Raw genomic sequence first — 15,220 nt, forward strand, 5'->3', positions numbered from 1 at the left:
ATTTAATTTTTTTTTTACTTTTAATTTATTCCATGGATGGAATATAACTTTGCTATATATGACACACTAAAAAACATTTTTTAAATTATCTAATGAAATATAAGGTAATATTATATAAACATGTTATAAAAGAAAAAAGTACTGTTGCATAGTCCAATTCACTAAAAAGAGAAAAGTCTTTAATAATTTCTTATGAACATTTTTTGAATATCTTGACATATTTTACTAATTATAAAAATTCCATTTTTTATATAAATTGTACATAAAAAAGTATTTACATACCTTACATATCTATTCGTTAAACGTAGAATCACTAACTTCTTTTTTATCATTTCCTTCATACAATTTTTTATAGTTGGATTTTCAATGTTCTATATAACCTTGTATATTATATAAATTAATGAATTTGTTATTAGAATAATGAAACTAAGTATAAATCTATGTAATTTTCTTCTAAGATTTTATAGAAAAGGCAAATGGATACAAATACATATATATATATATATATATGTAAACAAAAATTTATAAAGAATATTAAATATAATACTAGATAAAAAAATACTTTATATTTTGAAAATGTTTATAATTTTTCATATGAATAAAACAATGTAATAGAGATATTTATAGTTTTTTAATATTGTTATTTTTTTAACTAAAAATGAAGCTTCTAATGTACAATTCTGTTTTTTTCAAAAAAATTAATATAAATTTTAAATTATACACCTTTATAAAATATAATAACATAAAATAAAAGCATTTATGTTATTTACTTTTTTTTTAAAATATGAATATATTTAATTTTATATAAAAAGAATAAAAAATGAAATAGAATAAATGTAAAAGCAAAATGTGTTATCACGATAATATTTATAAAAAGTAAAGATATAATAGACTTTTTAGTATCTTTTAGAAAAGGTTCAAGATCTGCACTCATAACCAAAAATATTTTAATAATTAAACTATCAATGACTTCGATTAATAAAGAAAAAACATAGTAAAAGAGAAAGAATATATAAGATTTGCCACTTAGAAATGAAAAAAAGTTATGCAAAAATATATTGTGTGTTTTTTTTTTTTGAATGTTTATTAAATAAATATACTATTATCGTGCTACACCAGTAATAGAACTTTCGTTTTTTTTATCTCAATTCCTTTAATTTTTATTTTATTTTATTTTTTTTTCATTTCTTTAGTATTATTTATTTATTTTCAAATAATAATATTAAATATACTCTATCTATTTTTAAAAATACACATTCACAAATTGAGAAAGAATTCAAAATAACGTTAATAATGAATAAATAAAAAGGAGATATTTTTTAATTTAAAATAATCATAAAAAATATTTCTATTATATTCTATAAATAAAGATGACTAGGCACATTAGATTAAACTAAAAATATTAAATGTTAAAAATTAAAGTAGTTTTTTATTTTTACATAAAAAATAGAAATACATAATTAATGTTCAATTTTCTTGTAAATATTGATATAAATATGTGAATAACAAATTGACATATCCTTAAATGTTAAAAAAAAAAATAAATTAAAAAATAAAAAAAAATAAACTTGCTATTAAGTATAAAAAGAAAAGTAACATTCAAATATGTCTCTGTTTAAATTTTTTTGATATTAATTTAAAAAAAAAAATAAAATAATATTTATTGTTGTCTTCCAAATAATTAATTATAGAAAAATATATATATAATGTTCATAAATATAATTATTCATGATCTTAAATCAGTGTTTATTATTTTTGCAAACTCTAAGTTTTATACAAAACTTTATTTTAATCAACTTAATTTTTTTCATTTTTTTTTAAATGTATTATAAAAATAACAGCAGTAAAGTAAAAACACATGTAAATTTTTTTTTTTTGTAATTTGTTAATTTTTTTTTATTTTATTTTTTTTTTTTATATATGCATATTAATATTTTTATAAATATTTAATTCTTATTTTACTCTTTTCCTTTTCCTTTTTCTTTTCCTTTTCCTTTTCTATTTCTTTTTCTTTTCTATTTCTTTTTCTTTTCTATTTCCTTTTCTTTTTCCTTTTTATATTATTTCTTAATGCTTTATATTTTTGTTTTGTTTATGTTTGCAGTGTAATGTTTTATTCCTTCAAAGAATTTTTTTCTTTTTTTTTTTTTTTTTTTTTTATGTTTCAAATTTTATGCTAAAAAAGTTAAAATTTTTTGATATTTATACAAGTTATCAGAGTTGAATTAAACTAATATTATTTGACTTCTCTATTTTTATACATTTTATTTTTTTTATTTTTTTTTTACATGAAATATTTAATTCATAGTATTCCTCATAAAAGTTCCTTTAAATATTTTATTTGCTTTTATGAAATTTAAAAAATAAAAAATAAATATATATTTTAAATATATTAAATTATTAAGCAAATAAACACATTTAAATTTTGAATTCTAATTTGATTTTTTTTTTTTCTTTTTATATATGTTCCATATGAATATTATATATATATATTTATTAAGTATAATTATTTAAAATAAAATATTCACTATATGTAAATATATAATACTGCTGAATACTATGCACATTAATGAATATATATGCATATAAATATATAAGGCAATATATATTTTTATTTTCGTAATTGTTATTTTTTAAGATAAATTTAAACCTGATTTGATTTATACTTAAATTTTTTTATATTTTTGTTATCATTTTATTCATTTAATAACACTCTTCTTTCTCTATCTCCTTTTTTTTTGGTGGATATAAAATAAAACATTTTATAAATATATAAAAAAAATATGTATAAATTAAAATGTTATAAAAATGGATAATCCAAATTTTACTAATTCTTCTGTTAATATGTCCTATTTTTTAAACAATAATAATAATATAAATTTAGATAAAAATATGAATAATACAAATATGCTAACTAGTAATAATTGCACTTTTATGAATAATGTAGATGGACAAAACAATGAAAGTTTTAATCATTTAAATAAAAATGAGGAATCTATTGATATATTAGTTAATCAGATGGAAAATTCATTTTCAATAAGCACAAATATTCTAAAAAATGTTAGTAATTTACTTGAAAGTACAAAAATTGATGATAAGATAAAGGGAATTAGATTGGTATATGCATCTTTACATTTTAAATACAAAAATAATATTGACTATAAAAAAAATTTATTAAATAGAGGCTGCGTAATGCTAAGCACACAGGAGAAGAATGAAAATGAACAATTCGAAACAGAAGGCAATAATAATGAACAAAACAATTATAATAATTTTTTTCCTAATAATTATAATGATAATGTAACAATATTTTCAAATAAAAATGAAGATAGAAATGGACTAAATTATAATATGATAAATAATTATTCAGTAAATAATCAAATAAATTTAAAAGTTCTAAATTCTATGATATTTGCGAATTATAAAAGCATATCAAATGTTGATGAATATTTTGATTTATTAGATAAGTGTCTTACCAGGGAAAGTATTATTGATATAAATCTAAGTGACATATTTGAAATGAATATTATCAATTTAATAAAATCTTTACTATATAATTACATTTTTCATAATGATGAAATTATAGTTGAAGCTTTAACTTTATTAATAATTATTTTTGGATGTTGTGGTACTAGTGAAAAAATTAAACAGGAAGTTGTGGATGAATTATATACATGTACTGTATACATGTTAAAAAATATTTGTCAGAAATCGTGTGATAAGGTCTACACACCCTTAATTATACAGTTGATAATAGCATTATTAAGAACAGTAATGATATATGATATAACAAAATTAAAGAACGATCTGATAGATAATAAAGGAGTAGTTGAAATATTGTTAACATCAATAGAAAATGTTCCTAATTTAAATGGAGTTCGAGTGTGCTATACGTTAGTTGTATATGGATTGAAAATGTTTTATGTATCAACTTGTCAAATATATGAAAAGTCATTTTTAAGGGAACTTGAAATAATTACTAATTATTTATCAACATGCATAAAAATGAACGATGAGAAAGTTTTATTTTTAACGAGTTCAACATGTATAACTATATGTGAAAATCAAATCGGAATAGATGTCTTACTGAAAACAGATATACTGCATAATGCTGTAATATTATGTGAGTCTTCTAACCCTGACTTAGCGTTTGAAGCATTATCAATTATATCGAAAATAGCATATGCTGCCAATCATCAACAAATTTGTATACTTATATCTTGTAATGTTATAAAGGCCTTGAAAAAAATTTTAAATAATTCAAAAATAAAACCAGGAGCAAGAGCAAGAGCTTGCAATGCTTTAGGAAATATTGGTTGCGAAACAGCATCTGAAGTAGAATTGTTAATAAAAAATGATGTGTTTCCATTATTAGTCGACATTTTTCAAACAGATAATGATTTTAATACAAAAATTGAAGCTGCATATGCTGTATGTGCATGCTTATCAAAAGCCAATCAAAAACAAGTTGGCTACATTATTTCATGTACGGCTACTACAAATCGATTGGGTCAGAATATTTGTATGCAATTAATAGCAGATATGTTAGAATTAGTTAGTGAATCAGATCCAATGAATAATGGGAGTGTTAAACTATGCAAAAGTATTTTAAGAGGTTTAGAAAATATTCTAGATAAAGGAGATGATGAAACAAGAGATTTATCGCTATGGGAAAACCCATACGTCTTTATGTTTAAAGAAGTACAAGGGGATATTAAACTTTTGCAAATGCAATTTTTTCCTGAATATTATGTAGTTAATAAAACATATGATATACTAGCTAAATATTTTTCCTTAACTTCTACATGGAATAATAGAAAATAAAATATATATATATATATATATATATATATATATTATATTATTTTTTTAATTTTTATTTTTATTTTTATTTTTCTATAATTTTTTTTTTACATTTTATTTTTTTATTTTTTTCTCATTTTATTCTTTTTGAACTTTTCTTTTTATGATTGTTTATGTATATTTAACTTCCAATTTAAGAACGCATATACTCATAAAATTATTTTCACATTATTAAATATATACATATATTTACATAGAGGCTAACAATCGAAAATAAAAAAAAAAAATATATAGAACTGATTTTAATTATTACATATATTTAAAAAGTTTTTTCTAGAGATATACATAAATAAAATCAGAAAATACATAATAATATAAAAATTCGTAAGAAAAATAAACAATAAATGATTTAGTTATATATATTATATTTAGTTTAGATGTATATATATATATATATTAATTTAAAGTAACGCAAAAAAAAGAAATTTTGTGAGATAAGTTATCAGTATGTAATTTTATATGTTCTAACTTTATCAAATTTAGAGGGAATGAAAAAATATTTATCAAAAAAAACAGACAAGATTTAAAAAATAATTTATTAGCCTTGTACTACTTATATTACATATTATATATATATATATATATTTTATTTTATTTGTTTTTTTTTTGAGCTATTCCTTTTAGTATGTTATTAATTTTATGCAAATATTGTCTTTATATAAACAAAAAAAGAAAACTCGCATATTAAAAAAATAATTATTCTTGAAAAATTTTAATATATTTTTTTTATTCTCTTAAAAAATTAAGATATTCATATCTTAAATTTTATAATTTTTTCTTTTTTTTTTTTTTTTTGTACAATTCAAATTAGAAATTATATTTTTTTAAAAATTAATTTGTATGGACTTTTATTTTGATATTTTTTTAACTGAAAATTTTATGAACATATGAGATGTATATTCATATATTATACATAATATAAAGTAACATATTTATGAAGATATATAGTGCCTAATTTAAAAGATATAATTTTTTATCTTATAAAGCATAGAAAAAAAATACACATTTATAAAGCTATTTTAGAAAAATATTAAAATAATTATGCATAAAATATTTTGAAAAGAAAAATTTGATATAAAGAATAAAAGGATTTTCATATATTGATAAATTTAAAAAAATAAATAAAATAATAAATTAATCCAAAGATGTAATTAATAAAAAAAATTATTTTTAATTAAAAACTAAAAAAAAAAAAAAAATGAAATTATAATAAAAAGAAAAATAACTTAAGCGGAACATAAAATTACTATACATTAAGATTTTAAAATAAAATAAAATATGCCTAAAAACTTAAATTTATTTGGAAAATACCTAAGAAGACTTGGTAAAAGTCATAAAAAAGGTTTTAAAAAAAAACAAATAATTCACCCAGTTCCTGTTAAGGCATATGGTAGAGTACCTTCAGCTGCTTCACAGACTGGTCTATATCATGATGAAGATTTTAATTATTATACAAAAGTATCATATTCTTTAAAAAAAACAAGAATTAAACTTAAACCAAATGTTTTTAAAAAACATATTGTCAGTAATATATTAAATACAGTAATACCAAATGTTCGAATAACAACCAGCGCATTACATGCTATAGATGATGCAGGTGGCTTTGATAATTATATTTTAAGAACATCTCCCGAAGAACTTAGATCAAATTTTGGAGAAAAACTGAGAAATGTTATGTATTTTTATATGTCTCACCCTAATATTCAATCCTTATCTTTACCATGGAAAACTTTTATGAATAAATTTCAGCAAAGTGACTATTATTATGCAATTTATCAGCATTTAAGAAAAAAAAGATTATATGAATTATATAAAAAAAAAGAATCAGGAAAATATTCTCCTTATTATTTACCTAATGATAAAAATCTACATCCACAAAGACAACCATTTTCCTTAAATACAGAAATTAATAATTTAAAATTGTGGTATAATAATAATAAATTATTAAAAAAGGCTTTTATTGATAAATTAAAAGAAGCTAAGCCATTTGATCAAGCATATACAGATCATCATTTTTTAGATAGTTACAAAAAAGGGAGAGGAAGAGGAGGAGGAGGAAAACATGGAAGAACTCCTCGAAAGAGATCAAAAACTTATAAATATTTTGAAATTAGACCATACTAAGTATTTGAAAAAAAAAGAAAAGGAAATATATATGTAAGTATGCATATATATATATTATGCCTTATTAAACTGAATTATGATATAATTCTTAATTTAATACATATGTTTCATAAATGTAACGATGAGTTAATTCAAAGAACATATAATATACACAAAAAAAAAAAAAAGAAAAAAATGATATTGTTTTTACATGTTTTTAGTATATTTATTTTTTGAGAAATTGTTAAATATAAATTTGATTTATATATATATATATATATATATATTTTTTTGTTTTTAAACTTGAAACGTTTTATATAATAGAGTTTTATTTTTTAATTGAATCAAATTTGCAACTATTTAAAAATTAAAAATTTACACAAAGTATTTCTTGTTATTTAAAAATTCATTAAATCATCTGCGTATGAAATAGGAGTTGATAATTCACTTTTTTTTCTTTTTTTCACTTTAATAGGTGACATTCCAGGTATAATATCTGAATTAGAGTCATCATCATTGTCTACAAAATAATTTATTTTATCCTTTTTTTCTGATATGATAGATATTTCATCATTATCTTTATCACTAACATTATTTAAGGAGCTATTTAAAGAATTATCTATCGAATTTTTTGTATAAACATTTAACGATTTATTTAATCCATCATTAATATTTGTATCTAATTCTTTTTTAGTAATTAAGCGTAATTTCGTGTTTTTTTTTGATCTTATAGGCTTAGGGCTAGAATTAATTATATATATAGATTTATTATTACTTTCAATTGTATTATTATCATATTTCATTTCATCAATAAGATTTACATTATCATCATTTTCATTTAAACTGATGAAATTACTTAAGGTAGAATTAGAAGGAGTTTTTTCATATTCAGATAAATCTTTTTTATTTTCATTTTCTTCATCAATTACAATGCTTTCTTTTTTATCTTTTTCATCTTGCTTTTTTTTATTATCATTGTTAATATCATTATATATATGTTCGATATCATTATCTTCTACTTCATCATTTGTAATTTCTTTTTTAACCTTATAAATATTTCTATTATTTTTTATATTATCATTATTACCATGAAGTATGTCATCATTTTCGTTAGTGTTTTGGCCTTTTCCTTCTGTATAATTTTTGTTATTTTGTGCATTCTTTTTATTTTGATGAAGATTTATTTGCTGCTCTTCGACATTATTTATTTCTTCACTATTTTCAATATTTTTATTCATTTCTATTACACTTTTCCTTGTTTTAATAGTAACTTCCTCTGAATTTTTATTCATATTGGATATATTTTTACTTATATTCATATGTATACTTTCATTTAAGTTCATGTATGAATTTTCATAGTTAGAATCCTTATATTCATCAGTTAATTTTCTTTTTTTACATATGATAAGTATCATGTGCTCAAATATACTATTTTCATATTTTACTGATGTGTTATTGGATATATTATATGACTGAATTAAGCTTATAATTTGTTTTTTTAGGTAATTAAGTTGATAATCAGAAAGATTCAATTTCTGAGCATAAGGTAAAATATATTTTAAAAAAGAATTTTGATTTTTTAAATTCAAAGCACAATTTACGCAAGAATGAATAAATTTACATAAGGGTAATTTTTGCTTCTCTATTATTTTTACTCCTAATCTACTAGCTATAGAAGTGCTAAATAATAATAAATCTTTTTCTTCTAATGCATTATTAATGTAAGCTGTGTATAAACCAATTAATGCACATAAAAGTACTTCATAAAAAATATCTATGTTATATTTTTTTAATTTATTATGAAAGTTTAAAGCAATGGAAGATAGTCCTTTATTTTTAACATTAAGATGTATTAGCAACAACACTCCTAAACAACTGTTAAAAATATTTATATTGTTACAATTTAAAATAAATTGAGCTATTATTAATGTCATATGCATGTATTGCATTTCCAAAATTTTTTTATTTTCACTTAATTCATCTTTATTATATATTTTACACATATCAGAAATGTAGGTGTATGTGTTTATTGGAAAAAATACACTTATATCAATAGATAAAAAGGAATTAACAAAATTATAATTATCATTATTTATATTTTCTACATTTTTGAACAATTCTGTAACAAAATTAAAAAGAACATTATCCTCTTTGTAAACATATCTCGCAACATTTTTATATTTATTAATTTCCTCATTTACATCTAGATACTTTTCAGCAATTTTTTTTAAATCTTTGATGTCATCTTCTTCATCACTTTTATTTAAAAATAGTTCTAATGTTTTATATCTTTTTAAATCATCCAATGAAAATAAAATCACATTTTCTAATTGTGCCACATTCATTAAATTTAAAAATGTACCGTATTTTAATATAGTATTATTAGAAACTCTAATTAAAAATATTAATAAATCATTAAAGTCATCTCTTAATGTTATTACGTTTTGATACAAATAATTTAACTCTAGAAACAAATTTCTTAATATACTTTTTTTTTTGCTATTTATATTATGCAAATTTTTTAAATCTTCTAAATTTATATTATTATTCTTATTTTTTTTTTCTTCTTCTTTAGTTTGATTATCTTTATTTTCTTTTTCTTCTTCGTTCCTTTTTTTATTCTCTGCATTTATATCATTTTTTTCGTTAGTATCTTTTTCTGTAATTGTATTGTCTATTACATTACTTCTGTCCAAATTTTCATTTTCTTTTAAACAATTTTTTAAGAAAAAATCATGTATATAGTTAAAAAAATATCTTTTTCTACATAAATGATAAATATAATTTTCATATATTATATATATTTGATCAATACACAATAAAATCAATCTGGATGATGGAGTATTAAGAGATTCTCCATAGTAATATATAGAATTAATTTTAGATTTTATTAAATAAAAGCACAAATGTATTATTATATTAGCATGCACACAAGCATCTGAGCAATAATACAAATTATGACTATTGTTTTGTTTATAATGCATATTTTCATTTTTATTTATTTTATTGTTTAATTTTTTGAATATATTTTCATCTTCATTATTTATATAATTTTTTTTCTTTTTAAATTTTTTATTTTTTATTATATTATTATCATCTTCTTTTTCATTCTCATCTTCATCTTCACCTCCATTTCCTTCTTCATTTTCTTCTTCTTCATTTTCTCCTATTTGATCATCCTCTTCACTATTATTTTGTAAATAATGTTTGTCATAATAAGCCATTTTATTTTCATCAAAAAATTCATTTAAATAAATATTTTCTTTAAGGAATAGCTGATATTTTTCATTAACAATAAACTTAAAATAATCCTGTTCTATAAATTTTTTAATGTTTCTATCTACTTTTATATCATTTTTTTTACTATAGTTAGATAAATCATTATTAATATAATTAAAACACAAAGTATAAAGGTGAATTAAAGTAGTAATATTGTTAATTAAATCATTTTCAATAGAATCTATTACATTTTTGTCTTTATTAAGTAAATTATCATTTATAATAATTACTTTGTTTTTTTTATTTGCTATATATTCTTCTTCTTCGTCGTACTCTATTTCTGTATTATATTTCTTACGATAATATTGAAAGCTACTAAGAAAGTTATCAAAATATGTATAGTACAAATCAAAAAATAAATCACTTGATAATTTATTAGTATTTTTAAATGATTCATTTAAAGATAAAAATAGAGATATCATATTCATAGTATATTTAGTTGAATAATACGGTAATTTAAAATTTTTGAGTAAATAAAATAAATATTCATATGTTTCTTTTAAATAAATAAAAACGTTATTAAAAAAAAAGTTAATATTACTATCTATGTCGTTTCTAAAATATTCCATAATTGTAGATGAAAAATTATATATATTATTTTTTTCTTCATTTTTATATATATGTTTACATTCATATAATGCAATTTTTAGAATTTTATAAACTAATAATAAATGTTCTTGATTTGTTTGATACAATTTTATTAGTAGTTTGCTATTTTTTATAATATGAAATGTGTAAATTATCATTTTTTTAATTTTATTAGTATCACTGTTTAGTTTCATATTATGAATATTTTTATCAGTTATACTACTGGATAAAATGTTTTTTTTATTCTTATTTTTTTCTAATTCATTTATATCATTTTGAAAACTTTTGTAGGATGATTCACAAATATGAAGTAAGCATTTCCTCAAATCATAACCCATATTATATTTATTAGGATCATTATTTAAATTATGTGATTTGCTATAATTTTTATCATTGTCTTTTGCATTTTCTTTGTTTTTTTTTTTCTTCTTCACGTTTTCATCATCGGTATCATTTTTTCTTTCTTCTTCACTACTATCTTTTGTACTTATATTTTTGTTCTTAATGCTATTTTTTTTTTTTTTTTGACATAAATTATATGATGTAGTATCTTCTTCACATAACAATTCAATTATAATATCAATATTATTTATTGAATCAAGTTTCTCTCTAATTCCTATAATAAATTTATCGATTACTGAATACAACTTCATGTTTTCATTATAATTTGCTAAATAATCAAAATAATGAATAAAATTTTTAACGGTAGGAATATTTTTATTCAAATATTTGGTTAAATATATTATATTATATCTAACTATTTCATTATTTATATCATCCTGATCTACATCAAAATAATTATTTTTCTTTTTATCATTTTTCTTAATTTTATGCTTTATTTGGGATTCATAAATTAAAGAAGTAATAATTTTAGATATTTTATTATTATTATTGAACCATATTAAATTACTAACGATTTTTTTTTCCCTTTTAGATAAAATGCTAGTAGTATCATCGGGTTCTTTGTTATTATCGCAATCATAAACTAAAGATAAATTATCATTTTTTTTTACTTCAGAACAAGAGGTATCTGTAGTATCATCATAATCAGATGAAATAACTTCCTTATTATTCGTATTAATAGATTTCGTGTGTCTTTTTAAATTTATTAAATCACTCTTTCTAATTTGCATTTTGCTCATTTCTAATATTAATTCAAATGTTTTTATTCTAACATTATAATCATTATCAAAAATTAAATTTAATAATTTCTTTTTTGAAATATATAGTAGTTCAACAATTTTTAAATTCTTATTTGTACTCATATTGTAATGATTACATAGATAAATTAAAATATTTAAACAGCACATCTTTACTTTACTATCTTTATCATATAATATCCATATTAACAGTTTGGTAAATTTTCTATTAGTAAAATATGCTGTTAAAATATCTAAATAATTATAAAAATATTCCAGAGTTATTACTCTGATGTCAATAAATACATCTTTTATTTTATTTTTATATAGAATATTATAAGTGCATAAAAGAAAATTATTCAATATGGTTAAATTTCTTCTATCTTCATTGATGTTATCAATTAATTGGCTAATAATTAAATTTCTGTGTATAATAGTATTAATCTCTTCATTATTAGTATTTTTAAAATGAATAATCTCTTCAAGATCAATATCTTTTGTATTTCTATTATTAATTATGCTACTACCTCTTTTAGTCATCATAGAGTTATTATTTTTTATTTCTCTAACATATTCTGCTAATAATTGTTTCCTTGATTGTTTTTCATGGTTATTAATATAATTAATTTTTTTGCATAAACCTAGTAATATAGAAAAACTTGCCAGTGAAGAAGTAAATCTAATTTTCCTGTATTTACTTACACTTAATGAAAATATCCATATGCATATATATAGTATTTCATATATATAATTTTCGTCAAAATGAAAAGAAAAATCAGAAAAAAAATTAGAGAACGCTTTATATGACTTGTTATTCTCATTTTTTTTTTTTATTAGCACATCATTATCTAAATCTGTAGTTAAGTACTGCTCTAATTTTTCACACTTAAAGGTACATACTTTTTCAAAATTATTTTCATCTTTTATTATTTCATCTATATTAGTTATTTTGCTATTAGATTTTGCTGTTGATGGTGTTATAATTTCATTAGTACTGATATCTTTTAGTCTATTACTTGAAAACAACTCTTCAGATTTGTTTTTAGAAATTTCCTCATATAAATATATCTGTTTATCTATATAATCAATTATATCAATAGTCCATGTTAAGGTATCATTACCTGAACATTCAGCTAAAAAATTTAAAAAAAAAGTAGATATTTTAACTTTTTCATTTTGTTCTTTATTAAATAAAATATAATATATTTCTTCAATTACTTCATGCAAATTTTTAGGATTTTTTTTTATTTTTTCATATAAATTAAAATCTTCAAAATTTTTATGAAATTTTGCATCTATCTTATTATTTTTCATTTTGTCATTTTTTTTAAATTTTTTCGAAGGTCTAGTACTTTCGTTTGTGTATTCATCATCACTCTCACTTGAATCTTCGCTATTGCTTGATTCAACATAAACACTTTTTCTTTTTTTTAATTTTATGTCTGTCTGATTATTTGTCCTATTTGCAGTAGATATTCTTTTATTTCTATCAAATTTACTTCTTTTAAATATCTCAAAATCTTCATCATCTATATTTTCATTTAATTTATCTATGTAACTGATATTTTTCAAATTATTATTTTTATATATCTTATTATTGGGGGAATTTTCATTTGAATAATCATTATTTTCATTATTTCTGGAATAATGAACAATTTTTTTATTTCCATCTTTTGCTTTATTATTAACTTCATTTTTTTTTCTCTCTTTAAATGATTCATCATAATCATCATCGTCTACATTGACACTTTCGCTATAATCACTATCATCTAATGAGTCATTCTCATCAGTGCTTATAATATGATCATCTATATCATTCACATTTTTTTTCTTTTTTTTATCTTTCCTTTGACTTATATCATTTTCCTTCAATTGTTCTGTAGATTCATAACTTATATTTTTTTGTTCAGTATTATGTTGAATTAATCTTGATGATCTTCTTAAAATTATTTTACTATCCATTTTATATATAATTATTTAAAGCTTTAAAAAAAACAAAAACAAAAAAAAAAAAAAAAAAGCTATAAAAACATTTATATACATATGATACAAAAAAAAAAAAAAATACTTATTTATACAATTTATTATTAAAATAAAGTATGTTCCTATTTTATTAGATTTATTAAATAAAGTTTTTTGCATTCATTTTTTTAATTGTTTATTATTTATCTATCTTCTTTTTAAAAAAACAAAAGAAAGATAATGACATTTGATTCTATTTTCTAAATTAAGTTGTATTATATACATTTATTTTTTTATATTATGTTGGAAAAAACCTTGCATGATTAAGAAAAAAATATTAAATAAATATATAACAATACACTAAAATATATAAACAAAAAAATATTCTATAAGTTTTATTTTTCCCTTTTTTTATATTTTTACATATAAAGGGAGAGCAATGTTCAAATAGTTTTATATATATTAAAAAAAAATAATAATAAATATAATAATAATACTGATAAAAATTCACATTTATTTATATATATATTTTAATAATATAATAAGAGTATTATGAATGATTAAAAAAATACGAAAAAAATAAATAATGATAAATATTAATCATATAAAATAAATTGCACATTTCTGTTGTCAAATAATTTTTTTAAGATTTCATTTTTTTTTTTTTTTTGAATAACAATTATTATTATATATAAATTAAATGAAAAATAACTTTATTGCAAATTACAAAAAGGTTATATCTTAAAATTACATATTTATTACATTGTTTTTTATTATTTTTATTAAACGTAATACTGTATAACATTTCCCAATCTTTAAAAACTTATTGTGTATATACATTATTAGAAGAGACTATGAGAATACCTAAACTTTTTTTAAAAATTAATAATTCTTGCTCAAAACTTGAAGTATTTAAAAAATTTAACTAAAAACATAATAATATATTAAAATTCATATATATTTTTTCTATTATACAAAAAAAAAGTATTATATATATATATATACTTCTAATTTATTAGCATTAAAAAAAAAAAAAAGACATTAATAAAAGAAAAAAAAAAAAAAAAAGTATATATCGAAAACTCATTTTTGCGCGTCTACACAAAAAAATTTTATTGATAATTATGCTTTTAGATAAGTAATTCTTTATATTTATCATAAATAATTAATTAAAAAAAAAAACTAAAAATCTTTTAGTTTGCCTAATAATTCATTTAAAAAATGTTTTTTATTAACATAATTAAAAATATCAAAAATAATTATAATTTATTAATAAATGTTATATA

General features: G+C 18.9%; 3 protein-coding genes across 3 annotated transcripts; 2 read left to right on the top strand and 1 right to left on the bottom strand.

Annotated features, from left to right (window-relative positions):
* Nucleotides 1–2,808: 2,808 nt before the first annotated feature.
* On the top strand, nucleotides 2,809–4,824 carry PRELSG_1224200 (conserved Plasmodium protein, unknown function; the record flags this gene model as incomplete). Its single annotated transcript, XM_028678028.1, has 1 exon — nucleotides 2,809–4,824. The coding sequence occupies one exon, from the start codon at nucleotides 2,809–2,811 to the stop codon at nucleotides 4,822–4,824; it is 2,016 nt and encodes a 671-aa protein (XP_028534358.1).
* A 1,317-nt stretch (nucleotides 4,825–6,141) lies between these two features.
* PRELSG_1224300 (mitochondrial ribosomal protein L28 precursor, putative) lies at nucleotides 6,142–6,987 on the top strand (the record flags this gene model as incomplete). The annotated part of the gene is made up of 1 exon (XM_028678029.1): nucleotides 6,142–6,987. One exon carries the CDS (start codon nucleotides 6,142–6,144, stop codon nucleotides 6,985–6,987), a length of 846 nt encoding a protein of 281 aa, XP_028534359.1.
* Nucleotides 6,988–7,364: 377 nt separating this feature from the next.
* On the bottom strand, nucleotides 7,365–13,934 carry PRELSG_1224400 (conserved Plasmodium protein, unknown function; the record flags this gene model as incomplete). The annotated part of the gene is made up of 1 exon (XM_028678030.1): nucleotides 7,365–13,934. One exon carries the CDS (start codon nucleotides 13,932–13,934, stop codon nucleotides 7,365–7,367), a length of 6,570 nt encoding a protein of 2,189 aa, XP_028534360.1.
* Nucleotides 13,935–15,220: the final 1,286 nt, after the last annotated feature.

The sequence above is a fragment of the Plasmodium relictum genome (assembly GCF_900005765.1).
Source record: "Plasmodium relictum strain SGS1 genome assembly, chromosome: 12".
NCBI classification, from domain to species: Eukaryota; Apicomplexa; class Aconoidasida; order Haemosporida; family Plasmodiidae; genus Plasmodium; species Plasmodium relictum.